This window comes from Nymphaea colorata, chromosome 14 (assembly GCF_008831285.2).
Source record: "Nymphaea colorata isolate Beijing-Zhang1983 chromosome 14, ASM883128v2, whole genome shotgun sequence".
Classification (NCBI taxonomy): Eukaryota; Viridiplantae; Streptophyta; class Magnoliopsida; order Nymphaeales; family Nymphaeaceae; genus Nymphaea; species Nymphaea colorata.
The window spans coordinates 12,067,317-12,086,451 of NC_045151.1; the positions used below are offsets into that span (position 1 = coordinate 12,067,317).

The 19,135-nt window shown below is 37.6% G+C and overlaps 1 protein-coding gene across 1 annotated transcript in view; it reads right to left on the reverse strand.

Moving 5' to 3' along the window:
• The window catches only part of LOC116267547 (2-dehydro-3-deoxyphosphooctonate aldolase), a 52,997-nt gene extending 38,612 nt beyond the window's left edge, over window positions 1–14,385 (reverse strand). The window contains exons 1-5 of the mRNA XM_031649332.2: window positions 14,254–14,385; window positions 13,933–14,001; window positions 13,163–13,260; window positions 12,963–13,059; window positions 9,439–9,504 (exon numbers count right to left, since the gene is read on the reverse strand). Of these exons, the coding sequence (XP_031505192.1) occupies window positions 9,439–9,504; window positions 12,963–13,059; window positions 13,163–13,260; window positions 13,933–13,968 (297 nt within the window). The 5' untranslated portion in view covers window positions 13,969–14,001; window positions 14,254–14,385. The remainder of the gene's footprint in view (window positions 1–9,438; window positions 9,505–12,962; window positions 13,060–13,162; window positions 13,261–13,932; window positions 14,002–14,253) is intronic.
• Window positions 14,386–19,135: the final 4,750 nt, after the last annotated feature.

The following is a 19,135-nucleotide window of genomic DNA, read 5'->3' on the forward strand; positions in this document are numbered from 1 at the left end:
TCCTTTTCCTGGGTCATTCTTTAGATATCCCAACACTCTTTCTGCACTCTTCCAGTGACAATCCGTGGGAGCATGCATAAATTGACTTAGCACATTTACCGCATACGTGATATCAGGGCGAGTTAGAGTAAGGTAGATAAGCTTGCCGACTAGCCTCTGATATCGCCCTTTTCCTTCCTCATCCAGAATAGTGCCCGTCTTGATACTTATCTTAGTCCCCGACTCCATAGGAGTAAGATAGGGCCTACAACCAAGTTTACCTGTCTCCTTTAGTAAGTCAAGAGTGTACTTCCTTTGATTCATAACCAGCCCTGTCTCTGATCGAGCAATCTCTATCCCCAGAAAATATCTCAGCTTACCCAGATCCTTGAGGTCGAATTCTTTAGCTAATCTCTCATTCATCTTTCTGTTTTCTTCTTCATCACTGCCAGTGACAATCATATCATCAACGTAGACAAGGAGAAGACTCACCAGACCATCTCTCTGCTTTATGAATAGGGTATGATCTCCATTTCCTTGCTTGTACCCAGTAGACTTCATAACGATCCTTAGTCTCTCAAACCAAGCTCTAGGCAACTGCTTCAGGCCATACAAAGCTTTCTTGAGGTGACAACATTTTCCCTCTTGAACATACCCGGGAGGCATGCTCATATAGACTTCTTCCTCCAGATGGCCGTTCAAGAACGCATTTTTAACATCAAGCTGGTCCATGCGCCACTTCCTGTGCACAGCAAGAGCAAGAATAACCCTCACGGTCTTCAACTTTGCAACAGGGGCAAAGGTCTCAAGATAGTCGATCCCATACTTCTGGCTGAACCCCTTTGCAACCAGACGAGCTTTATATCGATCTACAGTGCCATCAGGTTTGTACTTCACGTTGTAAACCCACTTAGAGCCAACTAAGTGTGTCCCTTTAGGGATATCAACAACTTCCCATGTTTTGTTCTTCGCTAACGCACCCATCTCCTCCGTCATAGCATGTAACCACTTGGGATCATCCTTAGCATCATCCACCGACCTGGGAATAACAACTTTGGATAAGGTTGTGATAAAACACTTGTAATTTGTACTGAGCTTAGCATAAGAAACAAATCTCTGAATAGGGTGAGAAGTACATGACCTGGTGCCTTTGCGCAAAGCAATAGGGAGCTCTTCATTCGATGGACTTGGGTCATCCGGGGAGATCACAGGATTGGGATTGGTTCTATCCTCATCACCAACATCTTCCACTGTAGCTTTCTCCTTTCTGACATAAACCTGGCCAAACAAGTGATCCCGGGCAACAATGGGCTGAGCATCCACCGTGACCCCTTCCATATGACTGCCCTTCTCATTACTGACCGTGACCGTGTCAATCACACTGGGACTAACCTTGTAATCCAAAAACTCCATAAACTGAATCAGCTGATTAGAAGAATACTCTTCCCCTTTGTTCCCAAGGCACTCCCCCTGAAGAGGATTCACCGGAAAATACGACTCATGTTCATGAAATGTGACATCCCTCGAAACATACACTTTGGAAGTAGTGGGATCCACACATTTGTACCCCTTCTGAGTGGAAGATTACCCCAAGAAAACTCCTTTAATAGACCGGGGATCAAGTTTTTTGAGAGTAGGGCTATGATTATGCACAAAACAACTGCACCCAAAGACACGAGGAGTAAGAGGCCACGGATTCTGAGTGGGCCACAGGGTAGAATATGGAGACTGACCATCCAACACCCTAGTAGGCATACGGTTAATGAGATGTGCACTAGTGAGAAGTGCATCACCCCAATACCGCTTAGGGACATGACGTTGGAACATAATGGCCCGAGTAACATTCAAAAGATGACGATTTTTTCGTTCAGCTATACCATTTTGAGGTGGGGTATAGCTACAAGAGGTTTCATGAACAATACCCTTGCCTTTCAAGAAATCATCAAGGGATTGGGAGACATATTCCCTTGCATTATCCGTACGGAAAGCTTGAACAGTTGTATGGAATTGAGTCTCAACAAAGGCAACAAAGTTTTTCACAACTGCTGGAACCTCACTACGTTCTCGCAACAAGTACACGAACGTACATCTAGAGTAATCATCAATAAGCGTCAAAAAATAGTGACAACCACCACACGTGGGTACTCCAGAAGGACCCCAAACATCGGAATGAACTAAGGCAAACAGATGAGTGGTTTTATTCAATGACATAGGGTACGAAGCCCTGACATGTTTAGCCAATTGACACACTTCACAAGCGAAGGAGTCAATGGAGACAGAAGCAAACAAATGAGGAAACAACTTCTTTATTAACGGAAAGGGGAGATGTCCAAAACGCTCGTGCCATCGCAGAACCGTAGATCTATCGTTCACACCAGACAAGTGACCACTCGTGGCAGAAATCAATGCTGAAGCAACTTTTACCGGCAGCCTGTAGAGCCCATCAGTAACCGAACCAATCCCAATCTTCTTCCCCGTCACCAAGTCCTGCAGGGAACAGTGATCAGCAGAAAAAATCAGATTACAGTTTAATTCTTTAGTAATACTGCTGACAGAGAGTAAGTTCACAGGAATATTTGGAACATGCAGGGCATTGTGGAGACGGTATTTGTTCAACAGGGACAAGCTCCCTTTCCCAGCCACAGAGATAGAAGACCCATCTGCCATAGACACGCGTTGCTTGCCAGAGGAAAGTTGATATTCTTGAAAGAGTTTAGAGTCCCCTGTCATGTGGTGAGTGGCTCCACTATCAACAATCCAATCACCAAGAGAAGGGTTACCTTGATCAGTCGAGGCAACGAGGGCTTGGGCTAGCTGAGCCCCTTCAGACGTGGAGGACTCCTCAGGGGTAGTAGATAGGCGGTTGATGTACGCCTGTAGCTCCTTGAGTTGATCAGGGGACAGCTTGGACTTTGCACCACTAGAAGGATTGCTCTGACGGGAATCAGACACAGAAGGGCTACGCTTGCCAGAGGGAGGACGACCTCTGACCAGTCTCTTCTCGAGATGAAGATCCCAACAGAAATCCACCGAATGCCCCAACTTGTTGCAATGAGTGCAATGCCGGGCAGGACGCTGCCCAGTCCCTGTGGCACGGCTGACAAAGGCAGAAGGGCCATGACCGGTGTCAAGATGCATCACCTGGCGACGTTGTTCTTCAGACTCAACACGAGCATATACTTCCTCTATCCCCGGAATCTCATCACCATTAAGAATCTGGCTACGAATAGACTCAAATTCATCCTGCAGGCCTCCCAGAAACAGAAACGTACGGTCCATCCATTCCTTTTCCCAGTAGAGGGAATGATCTGAACCGCACTTCCACTCATCAGTCACATGATAATCTAGCTCCCATTTGGTCTTCAGGGCAGCATAGAAGGCAGCAACAGACAAGTCACCCTGTGTCAGGGAGTAAATACTGCGTTTAATCTGATAGGTGCGCAGATGTCTCTTCTTGCGACCATACATCTTTGCAAGCACAGTCCACATATCGAAAGAGGTCGGCTTCCGCAGAATGAGGGGCTGGATATCGGAGGACACGGAGCTGATAATCCACACCTTCACCTGGCTGTCCTCCAACGCCCACGTCGCCCATTGAGGATCAGATTTGATGGGCGCAGGTTTGTCGCCAGTGATGTAAGAGAGACGCCCACGGCTAGTAATCCCAATCTCGAGAGCGGCAGACCAAGATAGGTAATTGTCCTTGGTCAGATGGATGGAGGTGACCTGGATCGGCACGTTCTCAGTCTTGGAGGCGCTGCCCGCGTCAAGAACGGCATCTTTTTGAGTCCCCATCGCTTCTGCCATCACAAACAAGCACACAACAACAAGAGGCACAAAAACGGAGAGTTGACGGAAATGAGGCAGCGGCGACGGGAATGAGGCAGCGGCGGCGGCGGGAAAGAGGCAGCGGCGGCGGCGGGAATGAGGCAGCGGCGACGGAAGGCAGGCGGCGGCACGGAGGACGGCGGCGACAGAGCAGGGCGATCACTGTTCGACGGCGGCCGGAACGGAGCAGCGGCGCCGGAACTTCAACGGCGTCGGGCGACGAAAAACTTCCACGTCTAACGATCCGCGGAAAAAAAAACTCTTCTCCAACTTCGATGGCTCTGATACCATGTAGAAACACGAACCACGTAGAGGAAGAGGAGGAAGAACACACGATGTACGTGGAAAAACCTCGGACGAGGAAAAAACCACGGGAAGCTCTACCTAGGTGCACACCCCAACCCTAGGAGAGAGAAAATTCTATTTCACTTAATTCAACATTTGTACATAAGTGACAATATAAAGAAGGGAGAGAGGAGAAGCCGCCTAGGGTACCGAGCCCACCTCGGTACCCGCGCCCCATAGAACCGGGTCTAGATATGGACCCGGTTCCCACAACACCATATTCTAACAAAAGCCAAAATTAAGGCTTTACCTTTTGGAAATAGAAATTTTGTTGCAAAAGCACCCTTTGAATTAGTGCATTCGGATGTATGGGGACCCGCTCCTATTATGTCTAAAGGTGGTTTGCTTTATTATGTCATTTTTGTGGATGATTACTCTCAATATGCTTGGGTTTACTTTCTTAAACGCAAATCGGACGTATTTATGAGTTTCAAAAACTTTTACAACATGTTCAAAACACAATTTGTTGCAAACCTTAAAATTTTTAGAAGTGATTCCAGGGGAGAATTCATTTCCAATGAATTTGAAGAATTCCTAAAGGAAAAGGGAATTATACACCAAAAATCTTGTCCCAAAACCCCCCAACAAAATGGAGTCGCCGAAAGAAAACATAGACATATTCTTGAAACAACAAGAGCTCTTCTCATATCAAAAAATGTTCCAAAAAATTTTTGGGCTGAAGCAATTCTAACATCAATCTATTTGGTTAATAGAATGCCCTCTAAAGTTTTAGAAAACATTTCCCCCTTTCAAAAACTTTTTAATTTGGAGCCAACTTATAAAAGTTTTAAAGTCTTTGGTTGCAAATGTTACATTCTAAATGACAAAAATGACAAACTTTCATCTAAGGCTATTCAATGTGTCTTTATTGGCTATTCCGAAACTCAAAAAGGATATAGATGCTAGGATATTGAAAAAGATAAGGTGTATGTTTCAAGAAATGTGATATTTTTAGAAGAAGAAAATGGCTTTAATGAAAATAAATCCAAGCATGAAGATGATTATTCTTTCTTATGGATAAATGATTATGAAGATAATGATGATGATGATGTTTTGCATTCTTCATATGATAATGCTTTAAATGAGGTTGATAGCACTTCTTTTGCTAGGCCACCAAGAGAAGTTATAGTCTATAGGAGAAGGTCTCAACAAAGCACCCAAGATCCTCAACTTACTCTTAGGAGATCTCAAAGAGATATTCATCCACCTCAAAAATTTGTCTCCTATGAGTCTTTTTCCCCAAAACATAGGGCATGCTTATTAGCTATTCACTCCTTTGATGAACCTTCATCCTATCTCGAAGCCAAAACTAACCCACATTGGACTGAAGCCATGAACAATGAACTTAAAGCCCTTGAAGACAATAAAACTTAGGACATTGTTTCTCTTCCCATCGAAAAAAAGACAATAGGGTGTAGGTGGGTATATAAAGTCAAGACTAGAAGTGATGGTCACTTGAAAGGTATAAAGCTAGACTTGTTGCTAAAGGATATGCTCAAGAATATGGCATAGACTACGAGGAAACCTTTGCTCCTGTTGCTAGAATGACATCCGTCAGAACCCTAATGGCCGTTGCCGCCATCAAGCAATGGACCATATATCAATTGGATGTCAAAAATGCTTTTTTGAATGGTTACTTAAATGAGGAGGTTTATATGGACTCACCCCCTAGACTTGATTTACTTAAAGGCAAAGTTATTTATCTTAGAAAGGCACTGTATAGTTTGAAACAAGCTCCAAAAGCTTGGTTTGATTTGTTTAGCAATGTTATGTTTAAACAAGGTTTTAAATCATTTTTTTCTAACACTGCTATGTTTGTTAAAAATAGTGCTATAGGTACAATTGTGTTGCTTTTATATGTAGATGATATGATTATTACAGGTAACGATGCCAACGGAATTATGCAGGTAAAGGCTTTCTTTAAGAATGAATTTGAAATGACTGATTTGGGTAAACTAACATTTTTCCTTGGTATTGAAGTTGCTTATAGTAGGAGAGGATACTTCCTCTCACAAATGAAGTTTGCCAATAACATTATAAGCAGATCAGGAATCACTGATGACAAGATAATGGACACTCCTGAAGCTTTAGGAGTAAAGATGAAGATTGATGATGGAGAAATTTTAGAAAATCCCACCCCCTTTCGTCAATTGGTAGGCGCTCTCACATATTTATCCATCACAAGGCCTGACATATCACATGTTGTACATGTCATAAGTCAGTTTCAACAAAGACCCACTTCTGTACACATGGGGACTGTATTGAGGATTGTTCGATATGTCAAACACACTATCACTATGGGACTTTTTCTATCCTCCTCATCAAACTTGAATATGATTGCCTATACTGACGCTGATTGGGGTGGAGATCCTAATAATAGGCATTCCACCACTGGTTTTTGTGTTTTTCTAGGTGACTCTCATTTCGTGGAGATGCAAAAAACAACATAAAGTCTCTCTATCTTCAACCGAAGCTGAGTATCGTGCCATAGCTACCACCACGATGGAGATTGTATGGTCGAAAAGCTTATTGAAGGACATTGGAATTGACCTCATTGAAGCCACCAAGCTCTGTTGCGATAATAAAAGTGTCATCTACATTGCTAGCAATCATATTTTTCATGAAAGGACAAAACATATTGAAATGGATTGTCACTATGTGAGAGAGGAATATCTTAGCAGAACAATTGATCTATCTTTTGTCCCTTCTGAATATCAACTTGGAGATTTCTTCACCAAACCACTTGCTTCCGCAAGATTTATATGTGTGTATACATAGGACTTCTTGCATTTATTTTTCTTTATTTTTTCTTTATTTTTCATGCATTTTTCTGAATTTTTTTCCTTTTTTTATTTTACAAAGGAAATAGCTGTTGGGAACTCCCAACGTTCTAGCTGTTGGGAGTTCCCAACGGCTAGATTTCTAGCCGTTGGGAGCTCCAACAGCCATTTCCTCTTCCTCCTTTCTTCTTTATTTCTAGTATAAATACGGCACTTGGGACCCTTATTATTACATGGCTTTTTAGCCTCTTTTTGTATACTTTTGTCAAGATTAATACATTCTTCTTCTCCTCAAGATTGAGGTTCTTTGTGTGTGCTATTTATTGAAGTTATTGGAAGCTTCAAGAGTGTTTCTCTTGAAGCATTTGTCTTGACAAGTTTGGGCCTGATTTACACCCTCATCGTTGCCACCAAAGATTGGTGCTCTGCTAGAAACGGCTGCATTCTTGTGTCTGCCTCTTGGTGCTGAGCTCCATTGCTTGGAAATGTCGATCCCCCGTCTCCATAATCTCCTCCATTCTAGTCCAGTGAGCATCGATGGCAGCCATGGCGTCCCTCGCGATAACCCTGACACCAGTTGGTAGCACTGTTCTTGTTAACTCTTGTTTCACACTCACCCACATGAGAGACAGACCCCAGCTTTGTCTTAATGACTCAAATTCTTCATTGCCTTTTAGGGTTAACTCCCCTTACAATATATATGAGTGTCCAGGGCTGGGTCTATTCCATAATTGGACTTTTATGGACTGGCCACCCGACCCAATTATAGGCTCACTGACTTGCAGGGTCATAACCATAGTCATAAATAACGTCCCAAAGTTTTAAACAGTGAGGTTTTTCTCGAGTATAATAAAGCGAGCTTAAAAAAACGAGAAAAAGGGGAAAAATACGGTAAATTTTTAAAAATTAAAAAAAAACTAAAAATAGGGATAAAATAAAATAAGTGAGAAACTAATAATACAAACATCAAAAGATAAGTAGATTTGCAACAAATAAAAAATAAAAAATGAAAAAAAACTGTTTGGCATTAAAAAACTGAAAAAAATGAAATAAGTGATAAAAATGCTTTTTTTTAAATGTTTTTCAAAAAACACGTTTTTTTAAGTTTTAAACGGCCATTTAATTTATTGCGTTTTTTTTCAAAAAAAAAAACGTATTTTCTGTGACTATAACTAAGGACCCGAAACACAATAGACTAAAGACTGAACTAAGAAATGCATCAGGCTCCCAACACAATGTGTTAAATATTCAATTTTCTCAGATTTGGATAAAAGGAACAAAAAGGTTGAAAGAACGTGATATATTTACCACATAATCTAGTTTGACACTGATGTTGTTGTGAGATCAACTGACTGCATATTATTTTTCAAATCATTGCCTGAAATCTATCTTTTCAGTTGCCTTATCTATTTACCAGATACAGGAAGGCTGAACCCCTATCTTTGCATTTTCCTTATCTTCTCTATCAATCTATCAGCTCCCAGTTTTTCAGGTAGGTTAATTGACTGCAGAAAGAACTAGGCGACCATTTTGAAGGGTAGGAGGCCAGGTTGATGCTGGAAACCAATGTTATCTGTATCGTACGATACGCACGCGTATCGTATGATACGTACCGTATAGGTTTAAAAAACCTATACGGTACGCTTACGATATGCTCATGTATTGTAAGCGTATCGCCCGTATCATACGATACGGGCGCCGTATCGTAAAATACGGGGAAAAAATTAGAAAGGCGCCCAACAGCCCCTTTTTTGCATTGTGTTTTAAACGCCTACGCTGCTCTCTCTCTCTTTTCTTGTTTCCAAATACTGCAAGAAACATGGGAGGGAGAGATTTTGCCCATTTTTCATCAAAAAACACTAAAGATGATATGATAACTATATGTTTTGAACTTATGGATTATGATGTAATCTAATTCTCTTCGGCATGCTAAGAGGCTAAGAGTCTAAGACTGATGTTATTATGTTATTTTGAATCTCTGATTTCTTATTTTGGAATGTGTTGTTCATATACATGAATGTTCCTTTAAATACATTTTTCTTGATTTTTTCTGATGTTTTGTTTATTTTTTCGGATTTTTTGGGATTTTACTGATTTTTTATGATTTTTTTTATTTTTTAAAAAATAAAAAATTAATTTTACGATACGCTACACTACATTTACGATACATTTTACGATACGCTACGCTACATTTACGATACGTTACGATACGGCATATAGGTCGGCCCGACCGATACGCAATACACTGTGCCTTTTGCAACATTGCTGGAAACACCTTCCTTGTTCTCTTCTCTCTGATTGTTAGGTCATGGCGAGAATCTATTTCACCTCAAAAATCAGGCTGGATGCCTCACAGTGACAAATAAAAGTTATACAATGCAACAAAAAGTTCATAATAAAAAGTAAATGCATTTAGAAATTGCATTGGTAAAACCAACATGAACAGTGAAAATGCTGCAAATATATCTAAAATCCAAATTTCATCATATTAGACCAAAAGAACTACCTGGGCTGCCTCATGAACATCTGTCACTATTGGAAGGTGAAATGTTGTCTTAACCTTTTCAAGGATCTGTCAACAATGAAAGTCTAGCAATAAGAAGGAGAACAAAGCCATGGTTAAATCTAAATAAAAATAATCTTGCAAATTAATTTCACGAATGTGAAAGCATAGTCCTAAATATCTCCAATGTCTTGAAAATGTCCTGACATTAACACCATTTTGACAACAGTACTAATATTTTCCTGAGACAGAAAAAAACATCATTTTTTACAATTCTCAAGCATATGATTTTTTCTTCGTTTATTTTAAGTTCCGAAAATTTCTTGTACTCATTTCATGTTTTGCATGAAAAATACCAGAAAAACTTTTGTCTCCTTATTTTTTTTTGTTTGCCTTAAGGCTTATGAGATTTCCCCAAGAAAAATCACACCAAGAACAAGCCTTCCAAGGAAAAGATTGCCAAGAACAGTATCAGTGGTTATACTGAAGCAACCATGACACTAAAGGCTGCCAAGTGAGACCCAGCTTTCATTTTGTGCAGGTTTTCCTAGTAGGAAGGTAAACTAAATAAAGAGGAGATAACTGCAGGGCCGCAATTTGAACTACAATATGAATGTAATCTCCATGTCTGAATACCTAGACAATGGAATAAGACCATGTCTTTGGATATACATAAGGTCTTATCCAGTCTAAATATCAACATCCACAATCTTTCTGGCTTGTGAAAACCTTAATATAAAAACAAAAAAAAAAATGAATTCATTTGGATCTCTAAAATTTTTAAACGTGAAGATTGCATTTATATGGTCAATTTTGTACAGTGATGTTCTAAACTGAGAGAACTTTCTGAACCACCTGAAACCATGTGAAGTATTACTCATATTATTATTTATTATTATTCATATATGTTTTCCCAATTGGTTGAATGATAGATATGATGATTTACTTCATGGTGAGGTCTCCATTTCTAAATTTAAGTATACTCTGAAACATTGGACTCTAAAATTGTGAATTACAGATTCACAACATAGGCCACATGATCCAAGCCTTGATTTTTACTGAATAATGTATATGTATAAGGTTTTATAAACAAAAAGCATAAAAAAATATGGAATATTTTTGAAAGGTGGCAGGAGGGGGCACCTGGAGTTCCCAGCCTGTCCTAAAATATAAAAGTGTGTGCAATTGTTACCATTGCATACATCAAATTTGAATCCTTTAATTCATTCAATAAAGTGAATGAACTGTTTTCTCCTTCAATCAAATTATTCATATTTAAAAAAAAAAAACTCACAAACTCTCTCTCCAAAAAATGTCCTATAGATGTTGCGACTAAGAACGATGCTCAAGAAGTGGCTAAACATTATGACTACAACAGAACGCTGCATTGATGAAAATATTCATGGTAGATCACTGAAAAGCGAGTGCTTTGTGCAAAAAGCATTGAAAAGAAGTCTATTCTCTTCACCTGATCAATTTTAGTTTAAGAAATATGCTTGATTTCCAGAAGCTGAACAACTTTCTTAAGTCAGATTTCCAAAAAACTGTCATTCTTCTGTTTCCTTCTCCATGCATGTTTTTGAAGTAGCCACCTTTTTTTAAAAAATAGTGTTCCTTCTTTATTCATGCTTTCAAATCACAGCCACCAATACCACTTTCAGCAATTTCTTGGCAAGGTTTTTCTTGGAAGTTTTTTCAAAATGTGGCTTTCCTCTGGAAAATATTGGGAAATTTCCAGGAGTTTAAAACTTGAAAATGTAAATAAAAAAAAAACAATGCTATGAGAAAAAACCTTCTAGAAGTTTCTTGGATAAACCTTTTGAAAACATAAATGAAAGAAAAAAGACAAAAGATTGCTTACAAGTAGGAAATAGATGAACTTTTTGAGATCTTGTTAGGAATATCATGATGCAACATCGCTAATATTTTCATTTATCATGGCATTTTTATGTTTGGTGATACTTACGAAGATTTTTACAATATTTCACTGGTATTATCAGCTGGATTCAATGACCAAAAGATTGAAATATTTTCAAAAATATTGAAGACATTTGTCTGTTGAATTGTGAACTAACTATTTTTATGTTCTATGATAGTTAAGTCAGCCCTCTTAACCATGAATCTCCACAGCTTTGTATTAGTTATGTGTGCCTGCATTTTTGTGTCCATCAAGGACTCTGTATCTACAGATACCTACATCTCTGTGACAAAGACATATTATTTATGTGAGAGTGTCCTTAAAAACACAAGTCAAGTCATAGAACACTCATAAGTCGCAATCACTTGAGAGAACTCTCCACACAAAAGGCTCTCAACTCTCAAGAAACATAAAATATCATCACACAAGCACCCTTGTGCCCCAAGTCACAAAAAAACAAAACAATGACTAATGATCTCATTAAAAAAGCCAAAAGGCTCTCAAGAAACATAAAATATCATCACACAAGCACCCTCGTGCAAAACAAAACAATGACTAGTGAGCGCATTAAAAAAGCCAAAGGCTGAAAGAGAAATGCTTACAAAGAAGAAGAGAGCACAATATATAAAGAAGGAAAGAACCCAAAAGAGCTAGCCATTGGACCAGCTCCATCCAACTGCTTCCACTAGTGCCATTGGAGCCAGCCAACAGGTAGCTTCAGTCTGGTCAAAATCCTTCTTTGGCCAAGACTGCAGCTACATAAAAATACAAAAAATATACATAAAGAACAGAAATACACAAACACCCTATATATATATACATACATATATATATATATATATATGTTTTTTCCAATAATTTACATGATTTACATAAAGAAGCATTTCTTTGACATTTTATCATCTTCCCATATTGATTGAATTCCATTAACTTTAATATACATAAAAGTAATGCTTCTATAGGACTATCACAACGTAGTTCCAGCTGCAAGTGAGAACATGCAGAATTTAGCATTATGTCCTTGAATCATTAATTATAAGACCACTAGCAGCTGACTGCAATAAGTTCCAGGTCAACGTAGATAAATGAGTATGCGTGATGTTGTGTTCATGTTACTATGCATGCAGAAATATGTGCATGTGCATGATATTAGTATTGCTGTTGACAGATGATGAAAAAGGAGAGACAGCAAAAGGAAGCACCAGTTTTGTTGTAAGAGAGGGCAATATCAGCTGCTGGAATCATTTCATCAATTTAAGGGATTGCTGTGTCAAATTCCAGAGATATGCCACATGTAGAAAGAAATTAAGCATGCTAATACAAGAAAAAAACTACTTCTCCTGCAAAAGACTGCTACTGCAGATACACCTGTCACAGATGATACAAAAATTTAAGAGCATAGATCTATTAGAAAAGAGAAAATGAAGAAGAATCATTTAAATGCCTCAAAGGCTTGTAGGGAGGTCAATGCATTACAGAATTGCAATAAACCATATTGAATGAATAACTTGCAACAGGTGAATGCTGACTAAGTTAACCAATCACAGAAAACACATTGCAACTAGTTATTAAAGATAGGAAAATTTGAATGCCGGATAGATAGTGCTACCTTCAGTCCCTCCTCTAGACCTGGACCACGGAATGACTTTGAGGATGTTCGATTAGCTTTGTCAAAGCTTGACTTGAAGACAAGCTTCAAACCAACTCTAGAAAATTGGGTAAATCAACTTCACATTAGTAAGATTAAAACAAAGCATAACACATGGTCCTTTAGAAACAAAAGAATAACGTTATCCTTGAATTATGTACTTTGAAGTGATATCTTTAATCCGCCTGGCCATCGTTAAGACATGCTCTTCAGACTCTATGACATTCGGACCAGCTAACAGGAAGAATGGGTCTGCTGCCTGCACAAAGTTCAGCATACAAAAAATTACAAAAAGAAAGTTCATTATGCCTTAAGACATAATTAAGAAACAAGATGAAAAGATTTAGGCAGTTCACTTAGCTACTCATAGACAACACTGTCCAGAATAATTTTAGGCAGTTCACTTAGCTACTTAATGACAACGTTGTCCAGAATAATTGCTGAAGTAATTTAGCTAAGTCGACTTTTTTTTTTTTTTTTGCAAATAGTCACATTGCAAAACAGTGCATCTATGTTTTCCTTGTATATATTTATATGTAATGCAACAGAATTCAGAGAGTTTTAGTAGACAACATAATTCATTTGCTTCCAGGAATTGAGAGAGTTCAAGGTCGTCCAAATGTAAAGAAAAGGTGCACGATCTATCATGAGCAATATAAATTCAAATATAATAGCTTGACAAGCATCTGCAAACAATATTTCAGTTATTGCGCCCATCTCTTCATGGTCATCAGACGTTTTGAAGTCAAACGCGTACATGTATAACACTTAGAAGGTAAATCACAAAGCATTCATCAGGATCTTTGTCAAAATCGAAGTATTTACCAAATGAGATGGTAAAAACAAACAGGCGTAAAAGAGGAATGTCCAAATACGCAAAGAACATAAAATGCAGAAAACTTGGAATGAGAGACAGAGAAAGAGAGAGAACCTTGAGCTGATTGAAGAGCACCGTAGAAGGATCCATCCTGACTGAATTGCTTTTTCTGATCTGTTGGCACTGAAGCAACAGAAAACACAACGGCACAATGGTTCTATGAGAAAGATAACAAGGTCACTGTACGTATGATCTACCACACTTAGCATATCAACAACGGCGAGGGTGAATGGAGACGAAGAAAGCAAGGAGAAGGATCCAAAATTCATCACACACTGAAAAGAGACATTGTATATATATATAGAGAGAGAGAGAGTGTGTGTGTGTGTGTGGGTGGGTGGGGGGGGGAGGGGGAGGGGGATCGCAGTTCGCTACCTCTGATAGCGAGGGGGGAAAAACAGATGGTGTTTGTTCCCTGATCGGAAAAATGAGGACCGGAGAGAGCGGCCGATCAGAACAGTGAGAAGTGGCGACAATTCACAGTTTTCTGAAATAGGAACGGAAGGGAACATTTTTTTTTCCAAAAACACACCAAAAAAGTTCAAAAATAGATATATGAAAAAAACTACCCAAGTTTTCACTTACAGTTGCCATATTATCATTAATTTAACTTGAGTTAATCTGATAAAAGACCAACTTATCTTCTAAGTTTTAGTTAGCTTTAGTTACATCCATTAGTAGTAATATATAAATAATTATATTTAAATACCTTAGTTTTCATCTTAAGCTTTAAAAAATCATTTGATATTTTAGAAAGTTCTACAAAAAAAAACTTAAGTTTACTGATAAAACTAAGCAATTTTTGCATGTTACCGACTTGCCTTCAACGAGGACAAAGTTTGCAATTTATAGATTATTATAAGTTTATTTAATTACATCATTAATATTAATGTAAATTAATTATGTTTAAATATTTTAATTTTTATATTAAGATTTTAAAAAATACATGACATATTAGAAAGTTCTTCAAGAAAAACGTAATTAGGAATAAAGTTAAGCAAATTTTTCATGTTATTTTCTTGTAGGGTAAAATGACAATCGTTTATTAACTTAAATTAATTATGAAAATATTTTGGAATACTTTGAACAATACGAAAGTATGTCTGTACATAATTGTTAATTTGTTAAGCATAGTTCAAAATTTTCCAAGATGTTTTTACAGGAGATTGGAGTACCTTTCTATTAGTTTAAGGAAATTCATTAATTTTCTCCTCTTTTTCTTAATACGTACATGACCAAATTGGTATCAATTCCAAAATTTCATATAAATTAGAAGACAAAAAGATACTCGAACAGTTCCTAGGCATTCTCAACTGTGCCAGACCCTATATCCGGCAACTACAACATTTAGTTGCTGGCTTGTATGCTAAGTTATAACCCAATGGGGTAATATTCTTCAACCGAAAAGATGTAGAACAGACCCTATATCCGGCAACTACACCATCTAGTTGCTGGCTTGTATGCTAAGTTATGACCCAATGGGGTAATATTCTTCAACCAAAAAGATATAGAACAGATTAAAAACATCAAAAATTTAGTTAGTAAATTAAAACCCCTTACACTACGAACAAGCTATGCTGATTGTATGGAACACAGATTCCTGATTCATTCCCAAGTTGTTCTAGTTTAGAGGATAAATTCATCTACTATAAACACAGTATCTTTCGGTTCCTTACAGTAGTAAAATTAAAACACCAAGAACATTCAGGTACTATGTATACTACATATGGCTAAAAGGTATATTTCCTTTGATAGGTAAAGATTATTTGCGATGAAGGTTTGGTATTAATAATTTTTTGGTGAAGAGTCTGAGTTCCTCTCAGTTTGTGTTCTTTTCATTGCTTCCACTATTATGGGGTGCCAAGTTTGTGGAATTTACACAAAATCCCATAGAAACTATTGACATGTAAAGAAGCCATTGTGTTTTATTGTCAATAAGCACTAAATAACAAGACTGCCAAAGAAAATATATTTGTATATCCACTTTTATTATGATGGCACCCCATTGTTCTATGATTTGGGGCCAAAGTTGGGGATCATGTGCTGCAGTATATCAATTTCATTTTCTTGGTTTAGGGTTCTTACCCTAATATTATTTTCTATAAATAATAGAGTTCTTGGTCTAATGTGATTTGTTTTAAAGACTTCAAGGTACTCCTCAAAATTTTGGAGCATCATCTAAAACTAGGAAGCCTATAAAGCAAAGATGAAGAAAAGATGCGAAAGAAAATTTTAGAAGATCTAAAAAATATTTCTTAAGAAAATCAAAGAATAAAGCTCCTTATCTAAAAAAAGATAAACATGTCAGAAAATATGATAAACAAAGAAATTACAAAAACAAGTTAAGTTGTATTGTTTGTCAAGAAAATACTCATTTAGGAAGCTATTGTCCCAAACTTCTAAATGCTTACACAAAAGAAGCCATTCTTGGCAATACCACAAACCAAGAGCTTATTAATGTAGACGAATATGTTAGTGATACAAAATCAATTTATTCCATAATATCCATAGAAGATATAGAAAATACAAAAGATATAAGTTCTGAAGAAGAAGATTATCCACTAATAAATAATTTACTACAAATAAAACACTAAATTTCCAAACAGATGTTTTAGATGAATTCTTAGAACTCTATACTTCTAACAATGAATGAACCAGATTGTTACCACGACTGGAAATTCAAGGAAGGAAATCTAAATAAACAATGTTTCATATGTTCAAGATTCCCAAGTATGGAAAACAGGTGGAAATGTTATTTATGTCACAAAGAAATCCATAGACTTTGCTTAACCGTTTTAGAACCAAATGTTGTTTTACCTATATCTTTCTTAGCTGAAACTTTCAGAAGGAGACAAAACAGAGCCTCGTCAAGTAATCATAACCTTCAACTAGAAGAACTAGCTGAAATTCCAGAAGATCAGCAAGAAAGAGGACTTCGTCAAGTCTTAAAACCTCGAAACCCTCTACCACCATAATGAGTGGAGAAGATTACAGGGCAGATATACTTACAATAGAGAATTTGCAGTGTCTGTTCTAGAAAATCAAGTAGAAGCTATACCTTTGCTGAGTGCAGAAGGTATCAAAACACTTAAAACTCGTGGATACAGTCTGATCCACATAGGTTTAATTGTTGTAAAAATCATACCTCTGCATAGGAGAAATACAGGAGCAAAATGCTGCAATGGCGGCATTATAGGTACCCTATCATGCCATTGAGAAAAATATTATCATAGTATCTCTGAAATTTAACAATGAAGACTTTTTTCTTGTTTCGTGTAATTGTGCATGAAACTTTACAATGGCTTCACAGTCAGTCCGAATAGAAATTGTTTTCTGAGTATGAATAATACAAAAGCTTTTAAGGAATAAGAAATAGCTAGAAGCTCAACATCAATGAAAGACTAGAACAACTAGAAAATGACATCTCTGTAGGAGTAAACCCCTACAACTTTGTTTTCAAAATACAAACGATCTTGGTAGGAACCAGTCCTAACACAGGAATGGAGGAAGTCCAAAAAGAAGCAGTTAGTAGACTAGAACAACTGAGGTTAACAAGTTGGAATCATATTAAAGAATTTTTAAGGGCTTATTATTATTACACCATTATTTCTGGAAATTCCTATGACTATGGAATAGGAGAAACACTTTTTCAAAAATTCTCAGGAGAATTAGGCCAATAAATTGTTAAAGGATGGCATGAATACCTCCAAATAAATCAACCCCTTAAATTATCACAAAATATTGCTTATAGAATAGGACATATATGTAAATGTCTATAAAAGAAATGTTCAGAAATAAAAATAAAAAACAATTAAAGGGAGACCACTCCTTTTGTAAAAATATTTATACTCCTCAAAATTTTGGAGCATCATCTGAAACTAGGAAGCCTATAAGGCGAAGACGAATAAAAGATACGAAAGAAAAATTATGAAGAGCTAAAAAATATTTCTTAAGAAAATCAAAGAATCAGGCTCCTTATCTAAAAAAAGATAAACATGCCAAAAAATATGATAAACAAAGAAATTATAAAAACAGGTTAAGTTGTATTGTTTGTCAAGAAAATACTCATTTAGGAAGTTGTTGTCCCAAACTTCTAAATTCTTACACAAAAGAAGCCATTCTTGTCAATACCACAAACCAAGAACTTATTAATGTAGACAAATATGTTAGTGATACAAAATCAATTTATTACATAATATCTATAGAAGATATAGAAAATACAAAAGATATAAGTTCTAAAGAAGAAGATTATCCACTAATAAATAAATTTACTAAAAATGAAACCCTAAATTTCCAAACAGATGTTTTAGATGAATTCTTAGAACTCTGTACTTTCGACAATGAATGAACGAGATTGTTACCACGACGGAAATTCAAGGAAGGAAATCAAAATAAACAACATTTCATATGTTCAAGATTCCCAAGTATGGAAAACATATGAAAATGTTATTAATGTCACAAAGAAATCTATAGACTTTGCTTAACCGTTTTAGAATCAAATGTTGATTCACCTATTCAAGAAAATACAAGACACAAAGAAAAAACAGAAGAAAGCGATTTATATTGAAATCAACTTGTTGTTATGTTTATATTTACTGATTTAAGAGATTGAAATCACAACTTTGTTTAAGGGCTTGTGTTTTGCCCTAATCAAGCATGATTAAAAGTTGGCTTTTCTCTCTCTTGGTTTCTCTTGCGTTCTCCCCTTTCATGCCCCTTGTTAGCTGACGACTAACAAATGGTATCGGAGCCAGATTTGGCCGAGCCGCCAGCAACCGACGAACGGGACGTGCTCTCTCTCAACAACACCGCTTTGTCTACAGTTGAGGCACACCGCACATGGACCATGTAGACGATCATCGAGGTCAACCGGTGACTACAGAACATGGAATGCGCTCAGGTAGAGGCCGAGGCGCATCTTCACACTGCCATTGCGGTGGGCTTTCACGACCTGCTGTAGCAGTCACCCCTTCCGGTGGCTCCTGCCCTAGGAAGTGTGCCACTCGACAGCGCGTGCAACACCTGGCTTGCTCCGCTCGCCCAATGCAATCAAGATCGGTCATGAACTGCCCACTCTGCTAATCAGATCTTTCAAAACTTGACCAAATCTCATAGAGTAGTCTCGATCCATGATGGCTCGTAGCTGTCCTATGCAATTATCATTCTATGATGCTCTCTAATGCACAATCGGGGTCGAGGAGACACTCGACTCGATACCCCACCTCATCTGTCCTAAGCAATTATCAATTCTAGCATG